The sequence below is a fragment of the Girardinichthys multiradiatus genome, chromosome 9 (assembly GCF_021462225.1).
Source record: "Girardinichthys multiradiatus isolate DD_20200921_A chromosome 9, DD_fGirMul_XY1, whole genome shotgun sequence".
Taxonomy (NCBI): Eukaryota; Metazoa; Chordata; class Actinopteri; order Cyprinodontiformes; family Goodeidae; genus Girardinichthys; species Girardinichthys multiradiatus.
In genome coordinates, this window is record NC_061802.1 from 35,591,445 (window position 1) to 35,612,082 (window position 20,638).

Genomic DNA, 20,638 nt, shown 5'->3' on the forward strand with positions numbered 1-20,638 from the left:
TCAGGAGACAGTGGTAATTCAGTTTAGCTTTTTGAAGCAGCCCATTTTTTTTGCGAAGAGCAACAAGCTGCCCTCGGGTGCAGATCAGGAGAGCAGCTTATCTTCTCCGGTTTGGTTACCCAGAGTGAGATTTGCAGCGTAATGCTTTGACAAGTGGGTTTGTATGAGTGGGCAGAATCGCAAGGTCAGCTTTGAGTGTCACACTAGTTAAAAATAAACGCAAGGAAGAGCAGGAACCGAAGTGACAGTTGGTTACATGTTCTATATCTCACTGCCTTTGAAAACTTGCATTCACCAGGAAAACATCCTGCCTGCGAGGGGATGAAAGCACACTTTGCATGCCGTGCAGCTGCTGATATGATTGACTTGCTGCGGGCAGATTCATTCTCAACTTGAAGCCTCTGTAGTTTCGTCTTCTCTGCATCAGCCCACTGAGCCATTACAGGAGCGGTTTTTACTCGTGGTCCCTGGTTCGTAATTGTCTCAAAGCCAGCAGGAAATATCAGGAGCTTTTGGCAAGTCGGAACCAGTTCAGCCAGTTCTTAAGGACGCTGCAGCCAGTGAGCCTTTTGTAGCCTTTAGAACGTGGCTTAAAAGCTGAGTGATGTCTTTTAAAATCCTGCAGTAATTCCCAAGTGAAGCAGGACGTGGGCATAGAGGTCAAGTGAGGAAGATGGTATTTGCATACTGCTGAGTTATTTGACATTCCTCAAGCTGATCCTTCGTTAGCTTGGCTCACTGCTTGAATGAAACACATAGAAGCATAAATATCCTAGTGATGGGTACGCTTCTTTAAATCTGTGTAAGCATCTGTATTTAAACTGAAAGTAGGTCACTGTGGCCCCAAATACACCCCCAAAGTAGATGCCCTCAGATTGGCTCCTGATTTTTTTCTCCTCCTCCTTTTACTGACTTTTCCTTTTTTTTTTTTAAAAAAACCTTTTGTGGGAATGTTAGCTCTGAGGACTTTTTGTCCATTAATGACGTCGAGGGAGCCTCCAGTGTGTTTAGTTTGGGCTTACATGTATTTGTGTAAGCATTTTATTGCCCTTGAGTTGAAACTCTTTTTAATCAGTTTTTTTTTTTTTTTTTTTTTTTTTTTTTGCATGTTTATAATTTCAATATGAGACGTGGCTGAACGAGTCCAGTTCATCGTATTTGCATTTGTCATCACGAAAGTTCATAGGGATGCTTTACTTTATGACGTGTCCACGATTGGTTTGTTAAACACATCTGCAGCTTATCTTTGCTTATCTGACTGATTAAAGGCCGAAAAATGTATATATGCAAAGTTAGGGGGGATAAATGTCCTTTTAACATAAATTATTTATAAATAAAACATTTTGGTTTAGTTTGGAATAATTTCAAGTCCAAAAGAAGAGTTTTTAAAATAGTTTGCTTCTCTATATTTAAGGGATTGCTAAAGATTTTTTATCTTAGGAAGTGAGAAGTTAATAAACTGCAATGTGAAATAAGGATATCAGCATCTGTTAAAGTGTGAACACAGCTTAAATTCCTCCGAAACATTTTTAACCACTTATGTCCCTCCACCACTTAAAGGCCTCGTGTAAACTAAGAGTTTAGCTAAAAAGCACTTGGGTGGTTTGAATGATAACGATGTACGCAGCAAATCTTCCAGAGAGATACAAGTTGTAGCAAGCAGGATCTAGTATTTTCTGTTTGGATAGGGATGTTTGTGGTCACTATATTGTTCCATATCTGACTTATTGTATAGAGGTATGGGGCAACACATAAAACCAACATTAAGCCTCTGTTTGTGATACAAAAGAAAGCGATGAGACTTTTATATAAAGTGAATGTTAGAGGACATATTAATAAATTGTTTATTCAATCAAATACCCTGAAATTAAGGGATTTTGTTAATTTAAAAATTCTATTAGTCACATTTAACGATAGAGATTATTTGCCATTTAATTTACAAAAGTTCTTTGTTTAAGATCAAGTGATAGAAACAGCAAAAAAGAAGTATGATTTCAAAAGTACAACTGTGCGCACTACATCAAAGGAAATGTGTATCTCTGGAATAAAACTGGAACAATTTGGTTAAGGAGTGAAAAATGTCCAACTATTCACCAATTCAAAACACATTATGAAGAATAAATTCATATGTACTTCTGAGGTAATATTGAGGAGACTGATATAGTTTGCAACTTATACTGTAAGTTAATATATTGTATACGGCCATTACATTTATTTTGTAATCATTGAGGAAGGGGCAGGATTATACAAGATTTGTCCTCTTCCTGTTCCGTCTTCACTTGTGTACAGTAAGTAATGTAAGAGTATGTGTTTGTGACTTAATGATGAGAATTGTTAAATCGAGTGAATAAATTGATTGACTGATTGTTTTGCTGGTTTCGGGAGTGTTTGGCTTGTTTGTTGTGACCACTGTTTTTTGTCATGTCTTCCTGTGGTGTGGAAAGGCTAAATCTGACATGCAGCTATGTTATTTCTAACTTCTGTTGTTGCTAGACATGATTGGCAACCGTCAGTATTTAACCTTTTAGAAATATTACATTTTACCATTTGATGTTGATTTTTGTCCTGTTTTATATGTTTCCTTTTAAAAAGGAAAGCATTATTTACCATAGTTGTTCGGCATCTTGTCTTTGTAATTTGCTGGCAGGCTGAATCAAATGATTGCATGACCTCCTCAGCAGCCATTAAGTGCTGCAAAGGCCTGTTATTCGCCCATTTATTTAAGTCAGGTGTGTGAAGGCAGGGAAACACCTAAAACATGCAGGACAATGGGTCCTGAGGACCAGCATTGAAAACCACTGCAGTAGAGTACCTCTGAGTAATACATTTTGCTGGACATTTGGAGTTTACTTACAGACTTTGGGGCTTCTATAAAATGTTCCGGTAAATCATTTGCCATGAGTTGTAAAGTATCAATAGCATTCGGATCTAATAATACACAACATCTTACGAAAAACAGACGTTGAACGGTGACGAGTGTTGGAAATTGAGTCATCAAACTTTGGTCAGCCAAATATGAAAAGCTAGGAGAGTGGAGACAGAGTGGGTGCAGACAAATGGGATCATCAACTTGAGGTGAAAAATGACTTCACCTCAGGTTGATAAACTTTGGATGTAGTTTTCAGCTCTCCACAGTCCCAGCACTTAGGTCAGCATTAATAGCATTTTATTTGAGCAAAAAGAGATTAAGAATGTGAGAAGTGACAAGAATACAGAAAATGTTGTAGTGTTTGTAGTGTTGAATATGGAATTGAAATGGTTCACCTTCCATTGCCCTGCATATATCGCCCTCCGTGGTTGGTTATTGTAAATCCTTGGCTTTTGGTAAAGTTAGTGGGATTTCATGTTCCTGAAAAAGAACATTTTCATTTCATTTATTAATTCTCTTTGAAAACGTGAAGTTCACATTTTCTATAGGTTCATTATCTGCATATCTCACACATGTATTTCTGTTAATTTTTGTGATTATAGCTTACAGCTAATGAAACTCTCAAATTCAATTTCATGTTATAACCAGGGGTGAAAGTGAGCCGGTACGGTCCGGTACTGCGTACCCTTAAAAGATTCTGCGCCGGTACACAGTACCGGGAAGAGGGAAGAACGGCTGTCTGCTATGAAGCAGTCATCCAGAACCAGTTACGGCTGCACAAATTCACGAGCAAACGAAGAACAGATCCGCTACCAAAAGCCAGTCTAAAATACGACTTAATCTGTTTATAAATATAGTTTTTTTTCCCTTCATTCCAAATAGTTTCTGAACTGTTCTGCTATGCTGGAGCCTCAATGTTCTTGCTTTGCTTCTCTCCCCTTGGAGTTCGAGGTTTTTGTGAACGGCCAGCGTTTAAAATGAGCACCGCTACGTTTAATGTCTGTCTGCTCGCTGCTAAATACCCCAGTTAAAAGCAAAGGGAGAGTAACTAGTTGTGTTTCATGTTATTTTGCTGAATTACAACAACACAGTACAGCTCGAAAAACCACTTATGACCAGAGATTTCACATACACTACACGAGAGCGCATGCGCGCTTACCTCAAACACAGAGCGGTTGCCAAGGAGATCAGTGCGTTCGATTTAATGGACTGGGAGATTTTACACAGGTGGTGCACAGACATAAAAAACCGTCGCTTGCATTAGGACAGTACGAACAATAAATCACTGACCATCTACAGACTTTAAAATAAAAACTACAAAAACAACCGAAGTGTCAAATATTTTATTTAAATGAAATCAAAACCTGACCACAATGCAGAGAACAAAAACTTTTTTGTTCAAAAGAAAAGACGGAAACTGAAGATGAAACGTTATGCAACAGAAAATGGTTTATCATTGTTTCATACATGGCAGCTCTTTTACAAGTGAAATCTATAAATATATAGATTCTAAATTGTCAAGTGATTCTAATTTCTGCCTTATACAGACAGCCTACAGTAAAGTAAAATATTGATACATTTTAATTAGTTTGAGTTTGGACTTTGCTGAGAGAGAGAGAGATCTCGAGGGGGCCACAGATGAGAGTATCATTTAACACACACACACATTTTATACAAATATATATATATACACACACACATACATGCCCCCAGTGCCTCCCCAGACCCCCCTCTAGCTCTGCCCCTAAGTACCAGCAAGAATTTAAAACTACTTTCACCCCTGGTTGTAACCTACATAATCATGGGGAAGATCACTGAGTTGACATCTGTCAAGGCTGTTCAGAGTTGCTATAAACATATTTATGGAAAATGTAGTGGAAGAAAGAAAGTCTTGGAAAAAGGTGCACAACCGACACGGAAAAGCCCAGCTTCTACAGTCAGTGATGATTTGGCTGTCATATCAGCTGTTGGTCTGTGTTTTATCAAGACCACAGTCAGTGCAACCATCTACCAGGACATTTTAAAGCACTTCATGCATACCTCTGCTGATAAGCTTTATGGAGATGCTAATGTTATTTTCCAGCAGGATGTGGCACTTTCCCACACTGCTAGAGGTATCTGTAGCTGGTTCATTAACCGCTGTGCTTGATTGGTCAGTAGACTGGACAGACCTAAGCCCCATTGGGCAGTATTTTCCAAGGTGAGCCCTCGAGACACTGTGTCCTCCAACTTTTAGATGCATCCCTGATTATGTCATGAGGTTCTCTAGTGGTCTGGCAAACAACCATTGATTTGATTTCAGGTAACACTAGCAATGGCTTTGTCCAAGCTTTGGAAAAAAGCTCAAAAGTCTTACTGAAAGCTTCATGATTGATTTGGTAAATCTCCATACCAACGAAGCACAAATGTTTTCGTTTTTAGATAAATCTTCGTCGGTCTGATGTTACCTGTTTTGTGAATCTGAAAGAATTTACAAGCAAACAGCATTCAGTAAGTCCTCATGTGTCAACATGTTGTTATCCGTTAGCTGTCGATCAGCCTTTGATGTTAATAAAATCCAGCTGGCAAAAGCTCTGTTGATGACAGGAAATGGGTTTGCACAGATGGTCGTATCCTATTGCTTGTAAGTATGCATGTTTAGTGCTTCTCTCCCTCTCCACAACCAGGGTGACAAGGTGCTAACAAGAGTGTCCATGTGAGCTGGTCTCTTATGACGTAATTATATTTGACCACTGACAGAGGGTGCACTTTCTTTTAACCACGTTTGTAGATAAAGGTGCTTGCTTATCACAGCTGGTGTCATTGTTTACAGGATGAACTCCAGCTTGGTTTTTGTTGTATTTCTACCTCAACTGCTGAGCTTCTTATCACAAGAATGAGGCCACCCATTTATTTTGATCAGTTCCTCGTTGCCTTCTATCAGTTCTCACTTTTCCTAACTTCTTGACCTTTTCTGTGCCTGTTTGTCCTCTTTTGTCCATTGTGCTCTGTTATGCTGAGTTATGTATGCTTGCTTGTGCTAACTCTTTTAAATGCATTTCACCCAACTTACAACCTTACTGTAAAAGCTTCGGTTATATCTCGCTGGTTGTCCCTGTAACCAGGGTTCACAGCTGCTTCAGGCCTCATTGGCATCCAGCTTTCTGACTTCAAGGAAGCTGGAAGGATTGCTGCTATAATCCAAGCTCTGGCAACTCTTTTTACGAGAAAGGTGTGATCAGGAAGAGAACCAGTGGAAGTGAAGGTGGAGATGATTAATTTACAGAAATCAGGTCTGACTCATTAACTTTTAAAGAAGCACATGAAGATTTCAGCTTTGTACCTAGTTGCTTCTCATTAATGTCAGTTTTTTTTTTGTGCTTTATGCACCTTCTTAATTGTAGTATTATGTAATTATTTTATACTATCTTACATAACTTGGTTTCTGCCAAGGAAAGCATGGTATATGTTAAAAGCTCTCTTTGGTCTGGTTGGTCATATATACTCTGTATTTTCCTTTGTTATTTTACGCTCAGCAGCTTTACTTGTGTTTTTCTAACTGATGCTCTTGCGTTGCCTTTATCCCGATGTTAATTTCTTGCATTGCTGATCAATGTCGCTCTGTTTCTGTTGTATGTACCCCAGTCAAGATGTGCATTGTTCAGAGCAGAGCTCGTCTGGCTCAGGTCACTCTGCCCGGGACGAAGACCCTGACAGCTATGAGCAGGAGCAGGACTCCACACAAAACAAGGTAAAGCCTCGGCACCTTTACTTCACTCAAACTCACTAACATCAAACTCTTTGTTTATTTAACGTGTGATATTCACTCTGCTTTAATGAGTTGCACATTTCAGAAAACCCTAAACTTGCAACCACAAAATGTTCTCTTAGTTGAAACAAAGTATATGAGATAGATGGAGAACTTAGCTCTGCTAGTGCAGGTCTTAGATGGTGAGCAGTATTAATAGTCTCAGGGCTCGTGTTGAGATGAATTAGTTTGCTGAAATCTAAGAGGCTAGTGGTGGTTGGAGTTGGGTCTCTTACTTTTATGACCCACTAACCCCTGTCAGTGTATGAAGGGAGAAAGGATAGTTTGAGGAATTAGGCGTAGGTGATCATGGAGACCAGACTGTAGCTATGGTAGATGTCATAGCCTGCCAAGTTATACTTAATAAGGTAACAAGGCAGCAACAAAATGTCAGTAAATGGAATAATCTGTCGTGGAAAAGACACGTTTGCTCCTTGGATAAAATCTCTGTTATCTTTGTTGTAAGAATAACTTCATCTGTGTTTTCTGTTCCTTATCAGCTTCTGAAATGAGCTTACCGGAGGTTTGGCTACTCTTTAGATTCTTCCTCTGTCCTTATTGGGCAGAATAGAAACAGTGAGAATGAATTTACTCCCACTATTAATGTGTCTATTTCAGGCACTCCCTATTTGGATACCGGCCTTTGCTTTTAAAACTTTAGATAAAATCATTAATAACTATTTGGCAAAGGAGGAAGCCAAGAATCATACAGAAACTACTATTAAGCCCAAGAGAAAAAGGTGGTCTTAGTTTGCCTAATCTGAAATTGTATTACTGGGCAGCACAACTTCGTGTTGTGGTCAAATGGCTTGTACAAGATGAAGAGACGAACTGGATTGGTCTGGAGTACAATGCCTGCCAGTTGGTACCTCTTGAAGTGATCCCATTTATGGAGGGGAAGAAATGGAAAGATTTAAAAGTTGAAATGAGTGGATTATCTGTACGCACAGGGTTTGGTCCCTGGTGAGGAAGAAAATAGGAGCACCTTTAACAATATCACACATAGTGAAAATAGCCAAGATTGTTGACTTTTTTCCAAACAAACTGGATGCAGGATACCAGAGATGGGCACAGCAGGGATTAATAAGAATTAACCAGTTATTTAATGGAGAAACCCTTAAGTCATTTAAGCAGCTACAAGACAAATATGGATTATGCTCTAAAGATTTTTACAGATACTTACAATTAAGGGATTATGTTTTATCACACAATGAATGGCCTACTTTGAAACAAAATATAGTACCCTTGGAAAGATTTGATAAAATGCGTAGAGGAAAATAGTAAGAGGAAGATTGTGTCTAATATATATAAACATTTACAGATGCATTTTTCTGATAATTCTATAGATATAAAACAAAAGTGGGAACTGGAACATTGTTATTGAAGATGAGGAGTGGGAGAGGGTTTGTGAAAATGGTCATAAGATCAACCATAGTCCAGGTTGGAAGGAATTTGATTGGTAATTGAAAATGAGATTCTTTAAATCGCCCATTAGTATATCAAAATATGACATGCTATATCAAACATAGCAAGAGCCATTTGAAATTATTTTGAGACTTCGTTATAATCCTTTACCAGAGTCATAAGGTGCTGCAGTCCTCTTTCTGATGGCCTCACAGCTCAATGATCCCACCGTGGTGTTTACTCTAACTTCAAGAAGCATCAATCTAAATGTTTGAGGGTTAAACAGGGCAAGCCTCCTTCAAAATGCTATATCCATGTGTGGTATTTTAACTAAATATGGAAGAGTCTCATTTAAGTCCTCATCTAAATAAAATAAATTAGATTTTACAGAAAGTTTAAAAAAGTTTTTCTTTTTGTTTTTCCAGTTTTGTCATATTGAATTTCTCATTGTTGAAATATTTATTATCAAACTCATTCCTTTTTCTTTGTAGCGATGCCGTATTGTCTGTCTGCAAAAAGGTGAAACCGGCCAAACATTTTAAACTTATGAGATCTTATTACTCGGACCTTTAACGGTGCTGCTTTGTGTTTGTTTGCAGCCACATTTCGAAATGAGTGATAATTTGTAGAAGTGAGTGTTCTGTATGAGGGCTGAAGAAAGGCAGTCATTGTGAGCTCCAGGCACAAGCAGGCTTGCCGGGGCAGTTCACCAAGTCTGTCAGTCTGTCATCAGCCCCTGAACATCGGCTTTGTCCATCAACAAAAGCTCTTTTCACGTCCAAAAATGCGAATACCTTCTTATCTTCCTTTCTTTTTTCTGAAATGTGCATTTGAACTGGATATTTCCTTTCAAAATGATTTGTAACTTTGTACTGTAACTTTTCTGTTAGAAAATCTGAGAAATGTGTGATTTTGCTGTAGGTGGTGGAAGACCAGACGACACACACCTCAAACGATCTAGGATTAGAGTCAGAGAGGGCAGCGCGAGAAAAGCTTGCAAGCATACATCATGAACAGGTAAGAAAAACATGGCTCTTAGTAAATGTTTTCTACATTACACAGTTAAGCACAAGATTATTAATTCCTTTGGCAGATTTACATAAAGGCTAATTTTTTTTATTTCTGAGTGGAAGTAAGATTACTATTCTGGAGGAGCCCAGCCAGTCCCTACTCTCTGATGTAGACTTTTTCAGCTGGTCATTGAGAGGGGTACAAAGAAATTTTGACATGTAATGTAGATAAAAACATATTTTTATCTTTTGAGAGGTTCCTATCTCATTTGAGATAAGAACCTTGGTAAAATTGTTTTAAGTCTTCTCGGCAGGTAAGTAGGAGTGCAGCGAGGGCTTGTCGTACGAGATCCTGCGATATTAAAACATCGTGTATTTCTGCTACCTCACGAGCCCCAGCCAACTACTCTTAAGTCATTTGTTTAGCAGCATTTTGGGTTTCCAGTAGAAATGAGAAAGTGTGACAGACAAGACACAAACAATATGTAAGCACTGCAAAAAAATATTAGTGTACATTGTGGCTAACGCTTGTGAGGCACCCTTAAGTTTCAACATTTTATTCATCTGATTAATCTTTTGTGTGTGTATGTGTGTTAGATAAATCTGTTTGTGTTATGCACTGAATTTTTCACATTTCTTTGCCTTTAAGTTTAGAACATAGTGAGGCAGTTTCTCCTTTGCCAGGCTTGAAAACTTGGGAATGTAGGGTCTGTAATATGAGAGGAAACCCAGAACCTTGCTAAACTCCCCAACTGCTGTTGGTGGTTTGTTTTTCAGTGCTTGCACAGGAGCATTTTCAGCTGGGTCCATGGTATATCCCTCTTCTGTTATCATTCGGCCCAGGAACCTAATTCTCCTCTTGAAAACAGCACATTTGTGTGGGCTGAGCTTCACCCCATGTTTCTGGTAACGTTGTAGGACAGCACGGAGGTGGTCCATATGACTGTCAAATGATGGAGAGTGTACAAGGTTATCGTCCAAGTCTGGCTGGCAGATGACATCCCGGATGACCCCTCAAACAGTCCTACATGCTCCTCTGGAACTCAGCAGGTGCTGATCTCAAACCAAAGGGTATCCGGTTCCACTGATATAAACCCCAAGGGGTTATAAAGGCTGTGAGAGGCTGGCTCTCAGAGTCCAGAAATCCCTGGTGGTATGCTTTATGCTGGTCCAGCACTGAAAACCAGGAGCTACCATGTAGGGAGTCTGTTCTGGATGTTCTGGATTCTTGGAATTGGATATCTGTCTGGTACAGATTTCCTATTGAGCTCTCTGTAATCACAAAACAGTCTCAATTCACCAGACTTTTTACAAGCACACACAGTTGGAGATGAGTAGGGTTTTCTGGACTCTGAGATCCATCCTCCGTTCAGCAGGTCTTGAAGATAGTCCTTCACCTCTTAGTGAAGAGGTTTTGGTACTGATATGTCTTCCGCACAGGTGTTGTATTGGGAAGGGCGATGTGCATGTTCAAGCTGGGTATACATCCAACATCCTTGTCATCGTATGCAAAAGCATGAAATTCTTCTCTTAACACCTGTCTCTTGGTGGTCTACGTTAACTTGGGGATCCCATCAACATGTGAGACTGGCATTGATCCAGACTATCTGCCAATGTATTGTCATTTGTCACAAGAGGATAAGCTGATTTTTATCTCCTCTAATGCCCCTTTTCCACTGGCTCGATTTGGCCCGACTCGGCTCCACTCGGCTCGCTTCGCGAGAATTTCCATTACTGTTATTTCAGTACCGGTCTCTACTTTTTTTGTACCTCCTTAGCAGGGCTAAGGTTTTTAAAGTGAAAAAATAACTGTTGTAGATAATATGGATATAAATAAAAACTACTGTCTGGCTTCTAACATTGTCATTTTGTTTTGTATACACTACACATCTGACACACGTAGCTTGTATTTCTCTAAAACTGATATTTGGCGGAGAACGGTAGTGCTCCAATACCGCCGTTACGTGTTTCATTTGCGGTTATGCAGCACGACACATGATGCTTTAAAGCTGCGCCTCCAGGAGGTGTTCCCTTCAGCGGAGCGAAGCGGGTCTATAGAAATGCAACACAAAACGCGCAGAGCTGTGTGGAGCTGTTCCGGGCTGGCCAGTGGAAAAGGGGCATAAGTGTCCCAGAACAATACAAGGTAATAGAGTAATGTTATGTTTGGTGGTTTTTGCAATAGAGATGGTAATGTATGCTGACTTCCCCTTACTACAGGTGACTAGTCCATCTTGGATGATCAGATCCTCAGGTAGCTGTAGCGGTATCTCTGGAACAAACAGGCTCTGTCCAACAAACTGTGCTCCTACAAGTGCACGTACACACACAGTGGTAATCTGTTCAGCAGCTAATTGTGTTCCTCTCTTTCCCGACAGCACTGTCCCCACACTTCTTTCTCCCATGATGCGGAGTGTGTAGTATCTTTAGCATTGACTTGCATTGACAGCGCTTTGAGTGCCTTGTTGCTGAAAAGCACTATATAAATAAACTTGACTTGACTTAGCAATGTTCAACGACACTGAGAAAATGGTGCTGATTTTCTTAATATTCTGGGATTTAGCATTGCGTTTGTCCCACTTACCAACCATCTCTTCAATGACGTTGTACCAATTTATGGGTTGTTCTGCAACGTTGGGGTCACTGGATACTAATACGGGAACAAGCAGTGTCTCTGCTGGGCGTGTGCCACAGTCCAAGAAAAACTTTGTTTCTATCCACCCATCACATAGAATTTCACCCCTATTTGCTGCTATTGCCACAAAAGATTCTGTCCCCAACAGCTCAGTCAGTGGTTTGATAGTTGTGTGTGTGGCAGGTGTTGTTTCTGCCACTCGTTTTTGATGATGCTTGCTTGGGCTCCAGTGTCCCATAAAACCTCATTATTCCTTGGTGGCTTGACAGTCATGTTTCACCTTGAGTTTGTTCTGTCTCTCCATCTCGAGACTGAAGGCCTCATTTATTTTTTTCTATCAAGACCTCATCTGTAACTCTGCGGTTGCTCATATGGAAACTTCACTGCCTCACTGAAAAGACGAGTCTCTAATGAGCACAGAAACTTACGCTGGATTAAGTCAGGACTAAACTGTTCTCCTTCATCATCATCACCTGACTTCCATAATAGTTTCCCTCGTAGATCTCTTGCTCTAAATAAGAAGTCCTGAGCAGACTCCTTGGGGTCTTGGTATATGTTCATGAGTCTATGGAGTAAGTTAAAGGAGGAATCTACTTTATAATGTCCCCTTAGTATGGTTCTCAGTGTAGTAAGAGTCAGATCTCGTTTAACTTCCATTAGGTCTCATAAGTGAAGTCCAGGGCTCACTGCTTTAATGACAGCCTTGATAATTTCATTTTCTAGGTAGCCCTTTTTAAGACCAGATTCAATCTGGTTGCTCAGACTTGTGAAAGATAATTTATCTTTTTGTCCAGCCTCCCCTATTTGGCCCCAAATGCAAAAATCTTTTCTTAAAGTTTCTGATACTGTGACCTGTGTAAGATGGCTCGCTCACTTTTCTCTTGGCTCTACTGTGCTCTTCAATCGGACACTTAGATCTTCAATTTTCTCCTCCAGGCAGCGATGTTCATTTGCTCGAGCCTCCTAAAGCTGTGTGTATTCTTGCTTCAGCCTCGCTATTTCATTGGTATCCGTCTGTTGTTCTGGTGGTTTGGAAATGTTCTGGTGATGACTGAATAAATACGTGGAGATCAATTATGAGCTGCTGGAAAACATGAGATTCCTCACACCTCTCAATCTCATCTAAGGTGTCTTCTGCTAGATTAATTAAAACACGTCGAGGCTGTCCTTTGCATCCCTCGCCTCCTGGTTCGCTGCACTTTAAATACTGGCACACCTCAACGAGTTGTGTTTTCTCAAGTGTCCACAGGGCTCTGGTGATTTCATCCTTTTGTTCCTCCATCTTTGACTTTTTCTTGAATTCTGTTGTTGATCTTTGTCTCTCCTGGCTGACTCGCCAAATTATGTTACACACGGAATGAGGACAACTGTAATTCTGGTGCCACAAGTGTTTTATTTGTTCTGTAACACAAAACAGAGCTTCCATAGACAGCAGTACACGACAGCACGTTCCTGACTGAGCTTCTCACCGCTCGCTCACTGCTTCTGCTGTAAAATACACTAAATATATGGTGGAAATAAGTATTGGCTGCTTTTGTGCCTAAAGCAGATGATGCTTGAAAAATCCAGTGCATAACACAAACTGAGATTTATCTAACACACACACACAAAAAAAGATTAATCAGATGAATAAAATGTTGAAACTTAAAGGTGCCTCACTAGCGCAATGCAAAGACACCATCAGAACCACCTCAGCACCGTGCTTAAACCAGCAGCACCTGTGAAGATAATAACCGAAAGGAGACGATGGTGAAAATGCCTTTGCACCTCAGCTGATCCTTAAAAATGTATTAAAATTATTATTACGATCTCGTTCCGTCTTGTTCTAGTAAACTTAATGTTGTGTGTCTTCTCGTCCTATGAGTTTTATGTATTGCCACACCCCTATAGGTAACGTTATCTGTGTGTCTTGTCTTCAATCTGTTAACAGAGCAGTGGACACACATTGAAGAAGGAAATTTGATACAGTGATTGTTGCCTGGAGTTATTTTCTCAGCTAAAAGCCTGGGATGATGGTTTTACCTACATCAGAATATTACTGACGCATTTTTGTGTTGTCTCTTTGCAGACTGTGAATCAATTGGAAGTTGAGACAAAGGAGACCAAGCAAAGCCGAGAGTTGGATATTATACCTGTTCTTCATGAGCCAGAACTTCCCACAGAGCCCCAGGCTCACCTTGGATTGCAGACTGACACACAGGACCATGATCATGACAAAGAATCCCCAGTGCTCACCACTCCAGAACCATTGTCAGAACTGGTCCATGAATCAGCAAATGCTGTAGTCCAAGCTGCGTCCTCTAGTGAAGATCACGATGCACAGCCGAGCCTGGACTCAGACCCATCAGTACCTCTAGATGAAGCTGAAAACGTACCTACCTCAGAGAGTGCTGGCCCCACCGACACAAGGCAAGTTCAGATCCTCTTTATCAGTAAACTGTTAGACAATTTATTTTAAGTTTTGGTTGGTTAACCTTAGTTTCCCCCAGTTTGTTAATTATTATTTTATTACAACCCCAAAAAACTCCTGATCACAGAAAAAGGTGTTTTAATCTTTGACAAAACTTTTTAAGGGACTGGCTTCCTGCTTTGAGAAGCAGGCACCTTTTGCCACCTTTTGTTTGTTTGTTTAATGGCAAATCGACTTCACAATGGAAGTTCATGAGCATTTGGGAGAATCAACAATGTGGACATGAAAGCTGAACTTGGAAGAAGAGCCTGGTTTTTCGGTTGCAATGTTTTTGTGTTTAACGGCGGGACCTTTTAGACCTCTTTTAGACTTTGTTACAGTCCGCTTCAATGGCACTGCCAACAACCAACCTCTATTCCTACTCTCTCCATCTCTCCTTCTTTCCTCCTTGATTTTAGCTTTCTCCCTCCCTTGCTCTCAGTCCGCCTTTCCCCTGATCACCTCCTCCTCCTATCCCTCTTACTCTGCCCTCCCCAGTGTTAGGAGGTGTGGTAAACGCCATGTCCTTTCTTTCCCTCAGTGCAGTGTGGGTTGCCAGTGCAGGCGATGAACTCCCAGTAGACAGCTATCTCTTTGCTGAGCACTCTGATTCACAGTGCAGGCTCATTACCCCCGAACTGGCAACCTGTGAAAACTCCCCTTTTGGCCGCCCTCTCCTCAGGTAAGTTTCTATCCACTGAAAACCAATCAAAGCAAAGCGACAGGTAATCAAGGTTGCAGCTACACCTCTCTGCTGTGCGTAACCATCAATCGCTGGCCTTACACTCCATTTGTGCTTTTATATATTTAATTTCCTCTTACTGTTTTGCCTTCTCCAACCCAGGACTTTAATGAAGGGATTGTTGGTCACATTTGACTCATTATTTCTAACATTTCTGAGGACTAATTTGTTTGTCGATGTTCCTCCCCTATCCATATTTTCTCCTTGATTGGACCCATGTTTGTGATGCAGTGTGGATGAGGCTGGTACAGATGACCCGTTGTCAAGCCAGAGCCAGAGTTCTGATTTTGAAGCAGATTCCAGGCAGTCCAGTCCAGAATTATCAGAGCCGGGAGCAGCAGAACGTGTGGGCCAGAAAGAAGAGGAGCAGCTGGAAGATGTGCTGTCCAGTTTGGAACAGGAGGGCAACGCTTCCCACCTCCACCATAAGCAGCAGGTCAGCAGCTTAACAGTTTCCATGTGCAGAACTTAATCATCATAAAGAGTTTGGAAAATGCTTTTGCAAACACCAAATTACCTAGAAATCTAAGATGTTCAGATTTTTCAGCTTAATTGGACTGGAGCCATTCACAAATTCAAAAATCAACGTTTTTCCAATCAGTGAATGTATGATAACTGAGTATGAGTGACCCCGGAAAAGACGACTGCCTTCGGTGTGAAAGTTGTTACAGAGAAAAGATGACTCCGTTAGTCACTAAGATGTTTTAAAACAAGTTAGTCGAGAAAGAGCAACACATTCAGAAGATAACAGGAAGGCTGAACAGAGTACAGCAAAGCTGTGCTGGTTCATCCTTTTTTGCTTTCAACCTCAGACTGTTATTGGGCATACTCAATTTGGAAATGTTAACAGAGTTTTGGAACCTTCAGAGTTGAGGTAAGGGTGGATGTTCTCTAGGGAATACACAGAGAGATGGCTGTTTAGTAACCCTAGTATTGCTAATCAGTAATTTAAGATGCTGAAGACTGTTTAAAATCTCAACTCTTACCACCGTGTGGCGTTGCCTCTGCTCCTAATATAAATAACTAATCAGTATTGATACATCAAATGCAAGGAATTCAAAGTCAACACAGAATAGCAAGTCATATTTGGAAGATATCACAGGGCACCAGGTATCATCTGTTTGGACAGGATGGTGGTAAACTACTTTGAGAAAGACACTATCCACTTAGAATATTAATCTATACATTAATTTATTCTCTATACAGCTGTTTTATTGACATTATTGTCCACGGCCCAGTCCCTGACCCAACTGAAAAGAAGCAAGAGCAACAACCATTCAGGCTAACACTCACATTTAAAGCTAGTTTTAGATCCACCTCTTTGCTCCACTTCAGGAGGAAATCTGGACATCAGACTAATAAAAGGATGTAATGCTGCTGAAAAACTGCAGCGTCTTAACCATAAGATCAGTGGCCAGGAGGTGTTTGTGGGACAACTCGAAATTGTTTGCTGGATTTGAATAAGTGTTTTGAATAATTAAGCACATCTGTTCCAACAAACAGCAGTCTGCTTTAGATTTCTCTTGCTGGTTTATTCAGGTATCAGCGTTTCCTGATTGAAAGAAAAACTAGGACATGTTTATTTCCGATAAATAACCTGCATTCACTGGGACTGAGCTTATCAGGAATGTCAACGTTGTTTTGCTGATTTGGAGCAAAGATCTAATGACTAATCTCACTGTTGCTGGCAACGATTCTTGTCTGGGTGTACATAAGAGTGGATTTCTAAGATCAGACACACTCGCTAGGTCTAGAAGGTCACTTATATAACACATCAAGAACATTTTTTGCACCTCAGTGCATCTCCATGCTTCAATGGCCAGAGGCTGGCTGAGGACCATGAGCGTAAAATAGAAGCCTCTCAGTTGTTTTTGCATGATACTCAGCTTGAATGCTATTAGAAATAACATAGAACTCTTATACTGCGTAACTGATGTGAGACAACATGTGTCGTGAATTGCCGCTATATAAATAAAACTGAATTGAATTGAAAGTAACTTTATTATTCATATCCACTGTGCTACACTTAATGGATCTCTGCATGGCTGGTATGTGTCCGGTTCAGATGGGAGATGCTAATGTTGCCAGAGAAGCTGATCATTCTGTACCCAGTAAAGATGACATCCCTACCTTCGACGAGTGGAAGAAACAAGTTATGGAGGTGGAAAAGGAAAAAAGTAAGTGAACACAACCCCAACACCGGAAAAGTTGGAGGTTCTGTGAAATGTAAATGAAAATGCTGCGGCATAGTTTGAAAAAACTGAGTATTTCCTAACTTTTCTGCTGTTTCGCAAAAAGTTTTCTCCATGTTCTGTAATCAGCCTAATGTTAATTATTTTTCCTTCCAGGTCAGACTCTCCATACCTCAACCAGTGGCAACCCACATTCAGCAAAGAAGGTCCAGAAAAACTTCAAGAATAACTACGCCTCAGTAGAGTGTGGTGCCAAGATCCTCTCTGCCAACAGTGAGGCTAAGGTTAAACACATTTCTGTTCTGTTGCCAGCAAACAAACACACATGCTCTCCATGGATTTACATGTCATGCTGTCACTCTGTATAAGAGAAATGCAGATGCTGTGCATTATATGTATGTATATAATGTTAGTCATGGCAGTGAATGCTTAATTATGCCTTTTACATTTATTTCTAGAGTACGTCAGCTATCCTTATGGAAAATATGGACCTTTATATGCTCAATCCCTGCAGCACCAAAATCTGGTATGGGCTCTGGTACTCAGCCTTTGCTGTTCATGTGCAGCTTTGACAGAGCTTTCTTTTCACAAGCATTTCCTTCCCCTCAGGTTCGTCATAGAGCTCTGTGAGCCGATTCAAGTCAAACAGCTGGACATAGCCAACTTTGAGCTTTTCTCTTCAACACCTAGAGACTTTTTAGTTTCCATCAGTGACAGGTAAGCTCATGGTTTCTTGCGTGTCGTATAAGCTCATAAATCAAGTGTTTGCACACACCCAGGTGTTTAAATGTTAGGTAACAATGAATTCTTACATTTCTGAGCGTGAGTTATAGCTGCAAAGCTGTCAATTCATATGCACATTTAAACCATATTCGTATAACCACAAGCTTAAAAGTACACTGCTGAAAAGAATAAAGAGAATACTTAAACAACACAATATAACTCCAAGTAAATCAAACTTCTGTGAAATCAAACTGTCCACTTAGGAAGCAACACTAATTGACAATCAGTTTCACATGATGTTGTGCAAATGGAAAAGACAACAGGGGAAAATCTTTGGTGGTTAGCAAGACACACTCAATAAAGGAGTGGTTCTGCAGGTGGAGACCACAGACCACTTCTCAGTACCGATGCTTTCTGGCTGATGTTTTGGTCACTTTTGAATGTTGGTGGTGCTTTCACACTTGTGGTAGCATGAAACGGACTCTACAACCCACACAAGTGGCTCAGGTAGTGCAGCTCATCCAGGATGGCACATCAACAATGCTAGACCTCATGTGGCTGGAGTGTGTCAGCAGTTCCTGCAAGATGAAGACATTGAAGCTATGGACTGGACCGCCTGTTCCCCGGACCTGAATCTGATTGAGCACATCTGGGACATCATGTCTCGCTCCATCCACCAACGTCACGTTGCACCACAGACTGTCCAGGAGTTGGCGGATGCTTTAGTCCAGGTCTGGGAGGAGATCCCTCAGGAGACCATCCGCAGTCTCATCAGGAGCATGTCCAGGCGTTGTAGGGAGGTCATACAGACACATGGAGGCCACACACAATACTGAGCCTCATTTTGACTTGTTTTAAGGACATTACATCAAAGTTGGATCAGCCTGTAGTGTGTTTTTCCACTTTAATTTTGTGTGTGACTCCAAATCCAGGCCTCCATTGGTTAATAAATTAGATTTCCATTGATGATTTTTGTGTGATTTTGTTGTCAGCACATTCAACTTTACACAGAACAAAGTATTCAATGAGAAGATTTCATTCATTCAGATTTAGGATGAGTTATTTGAGTGTTTCCTTTATTTTTTTGAGCAGTCTATTTTATTGGGATTTTATTTGGTGAACGGTCTCAAAGCAGTGTATATCCGAGGTGAAAGGCAAGACACACAAGGTTTTGAATTTAATTTTTTTGCCAACAAACATCAAAAAGTGTGACATACATTAGTATTTTTCTCCTGATTTAATGGTTTGTAGAACATGTTTTTGCTCCAGTTACAGCTGCAAGACTTTTGGGTTGTGTTGCTACCAGCTTTGCACAAAGATAAAGGTTTTTGCCCATTCCCCTTTGCAAAATAGCTTACGCTCAGTAAGATTGAATGGAGAGCATTTAACAACATCGACTTTCAGTCCGGCCTCAGATTTTCTGGTGGAAATAAATATAAATTCCACCTTTTTGCATGGAACAACAGCCTTAAATGCAGTGCCAGTTACATCGACCCTGCGAGAACATGCTGGATTCTTGAAGTCGGCCACAAACATCACATAGTGCTCTTACGTGTTCCCTGTTCTTTTTGCAGATATCCCACCAACAAGTGGGTGAAGCTGGGTACTTTCCATGCGAGAGATGAGCGGATAGTCCAAAGTTTCCCACTGGATGAACAGCTTTATGCTAAATATGTGAAGGTACTCCGTTTTCTTGCAGTAGTAAAACTCTCTGGAGTGCGAAATGAACACTGAATTTATTTATTCTCAGTTGAACATTATAAACTTGACTTACTGTCACATGTGTAAAGGCATTTTACTTCAGGAAAAGCCATTTCTTCACAGTGTAAAATCTACAGCTATATTGATAAAGACGGGCGACACGTTTCTCTTGTAAGAACCTGCGTTCTTCCAACCTGACCCTGAATTTGATATTGTATCTATGATGAACAAGAGATCAAGTCATACTGTTAGATACAGGTTAGATTTCGGTCATTTTTCTTTATTCTTTGCTTTTCTTCTTGAAGATTTTCATAAATTTTAAATGCTTAACGATTTGATTTTATCTTTTGTGATGAGATCACTCCAAGGTTGAACGGGTAGAACAGCTGGAAAAGCAGCCTTTGAAAGTCTCTGGGTCATTTTTGAGACTGAAAGGTTTTAATTTCAGCTCAGTCAACTCAAAGAGTTTATTTATAGAGAACTTTAAAAATAGCCAAGAGCCTTTCCAGTAACTTCCTCAAGCTTTCAACTGTGACTACAGAGTTTATTCTTTGCTTACTGCTAATTATTATTGATATTATTGTTGATGTTGCTAATGCTAATAACAATATTAATGTTGGAAAATCGTATTAATTATCCAGTGTTTTTTTTTTTTTCAAATGTCTTGTTGTGATAAAAAGATACCGTTATATGTTTTTGCCTTTTTAGAATAGTCGCAAAGGTCTAACTGATTGTTTTCTTGTTTAGTCAGATTGTTTAATCAATACTTCAGTTTGAGAAAATGAGGATGATTTTTATTGAACGTTTGAATGTTTACGCCGAACAGGACTGTTAAAATGCAAACATTTAATATCTGTGTACATCTGAATGTGTGTGGACGTAATGAATGTGCTTCTCTCGCATCTTGCTGTTCTTAGCTTGGTATTCTTAGTTTTGGCATGTTAGATGTTTGTTCATGCCTTCAGTAGTAATATTTTCTGCTTGTAAATGAGTGTGGATGTTCTCCGAGTTATGTTTTTTGGCTTTCTGCTCTGCTTCATAGTTTTTATTACATACACAGATGTTTGTTTTTCATGTAGAGCTTGTCTATGAATTTTTCGCATTGTTTGTGCATCGTGTCCCACTT

At 40.1% G+C, this 20,638-nt stretch overlaps 1 protein-coding gene across 5 annotated transcripts in view; it reads left to right on the forward strand.

Annotated features, from left to right (window-relative positions):
- Positions 1–20,638, forward strand: part of suco (SUN domain containing ossification factor) — a 51,806-nt gene that overhangs the window by 10,564 nt on the left and 20,604 nt on the right. For 4 of the 5 annotated variants that reach the window (XM_047374518.1, XM_047374513.1, XM_047374515.1 and 1 more), the window contains exons 2-11: positions 6,494–6,599; positions 8,982–9,077; positions 13,774–14,114; positions 14,696–14,836; positions 15,128–15,332; positions 16,962–17,073; positions 17,245–17,372; positions 17,547–17,614; positions 17,698–17,805; positions 19,386–19,491. In XM_047374518.1, the coding sequence (XP_047230474.1) occupies positions 6,494–6,599; positions 8,982–9,077; positions 13,774–14,114; positions 14,696–14,836; positions 15,128–15,332; positions 16,962–17,073; positions 17,245–17,372; positions 17,547–17,614; positions 17,698–17,805; positions 19,386–19,491 (1,411 nt within the window). The remainder of the gene's footprint in view (positions 1–6,493; positions 6,600–8,981; positions 9,078–13,773; positions 14,115–14,695; positions 14,837–15,127; positions 15,333–16,961; positions 17,074–17,244; positions 17,373–17,546; positions 17,615–17,697; positions 17,806–19,385; positions 19,492–20,638) is intronic. The other variant, XM_047374517.1, reaches the window with a different exon arrangement.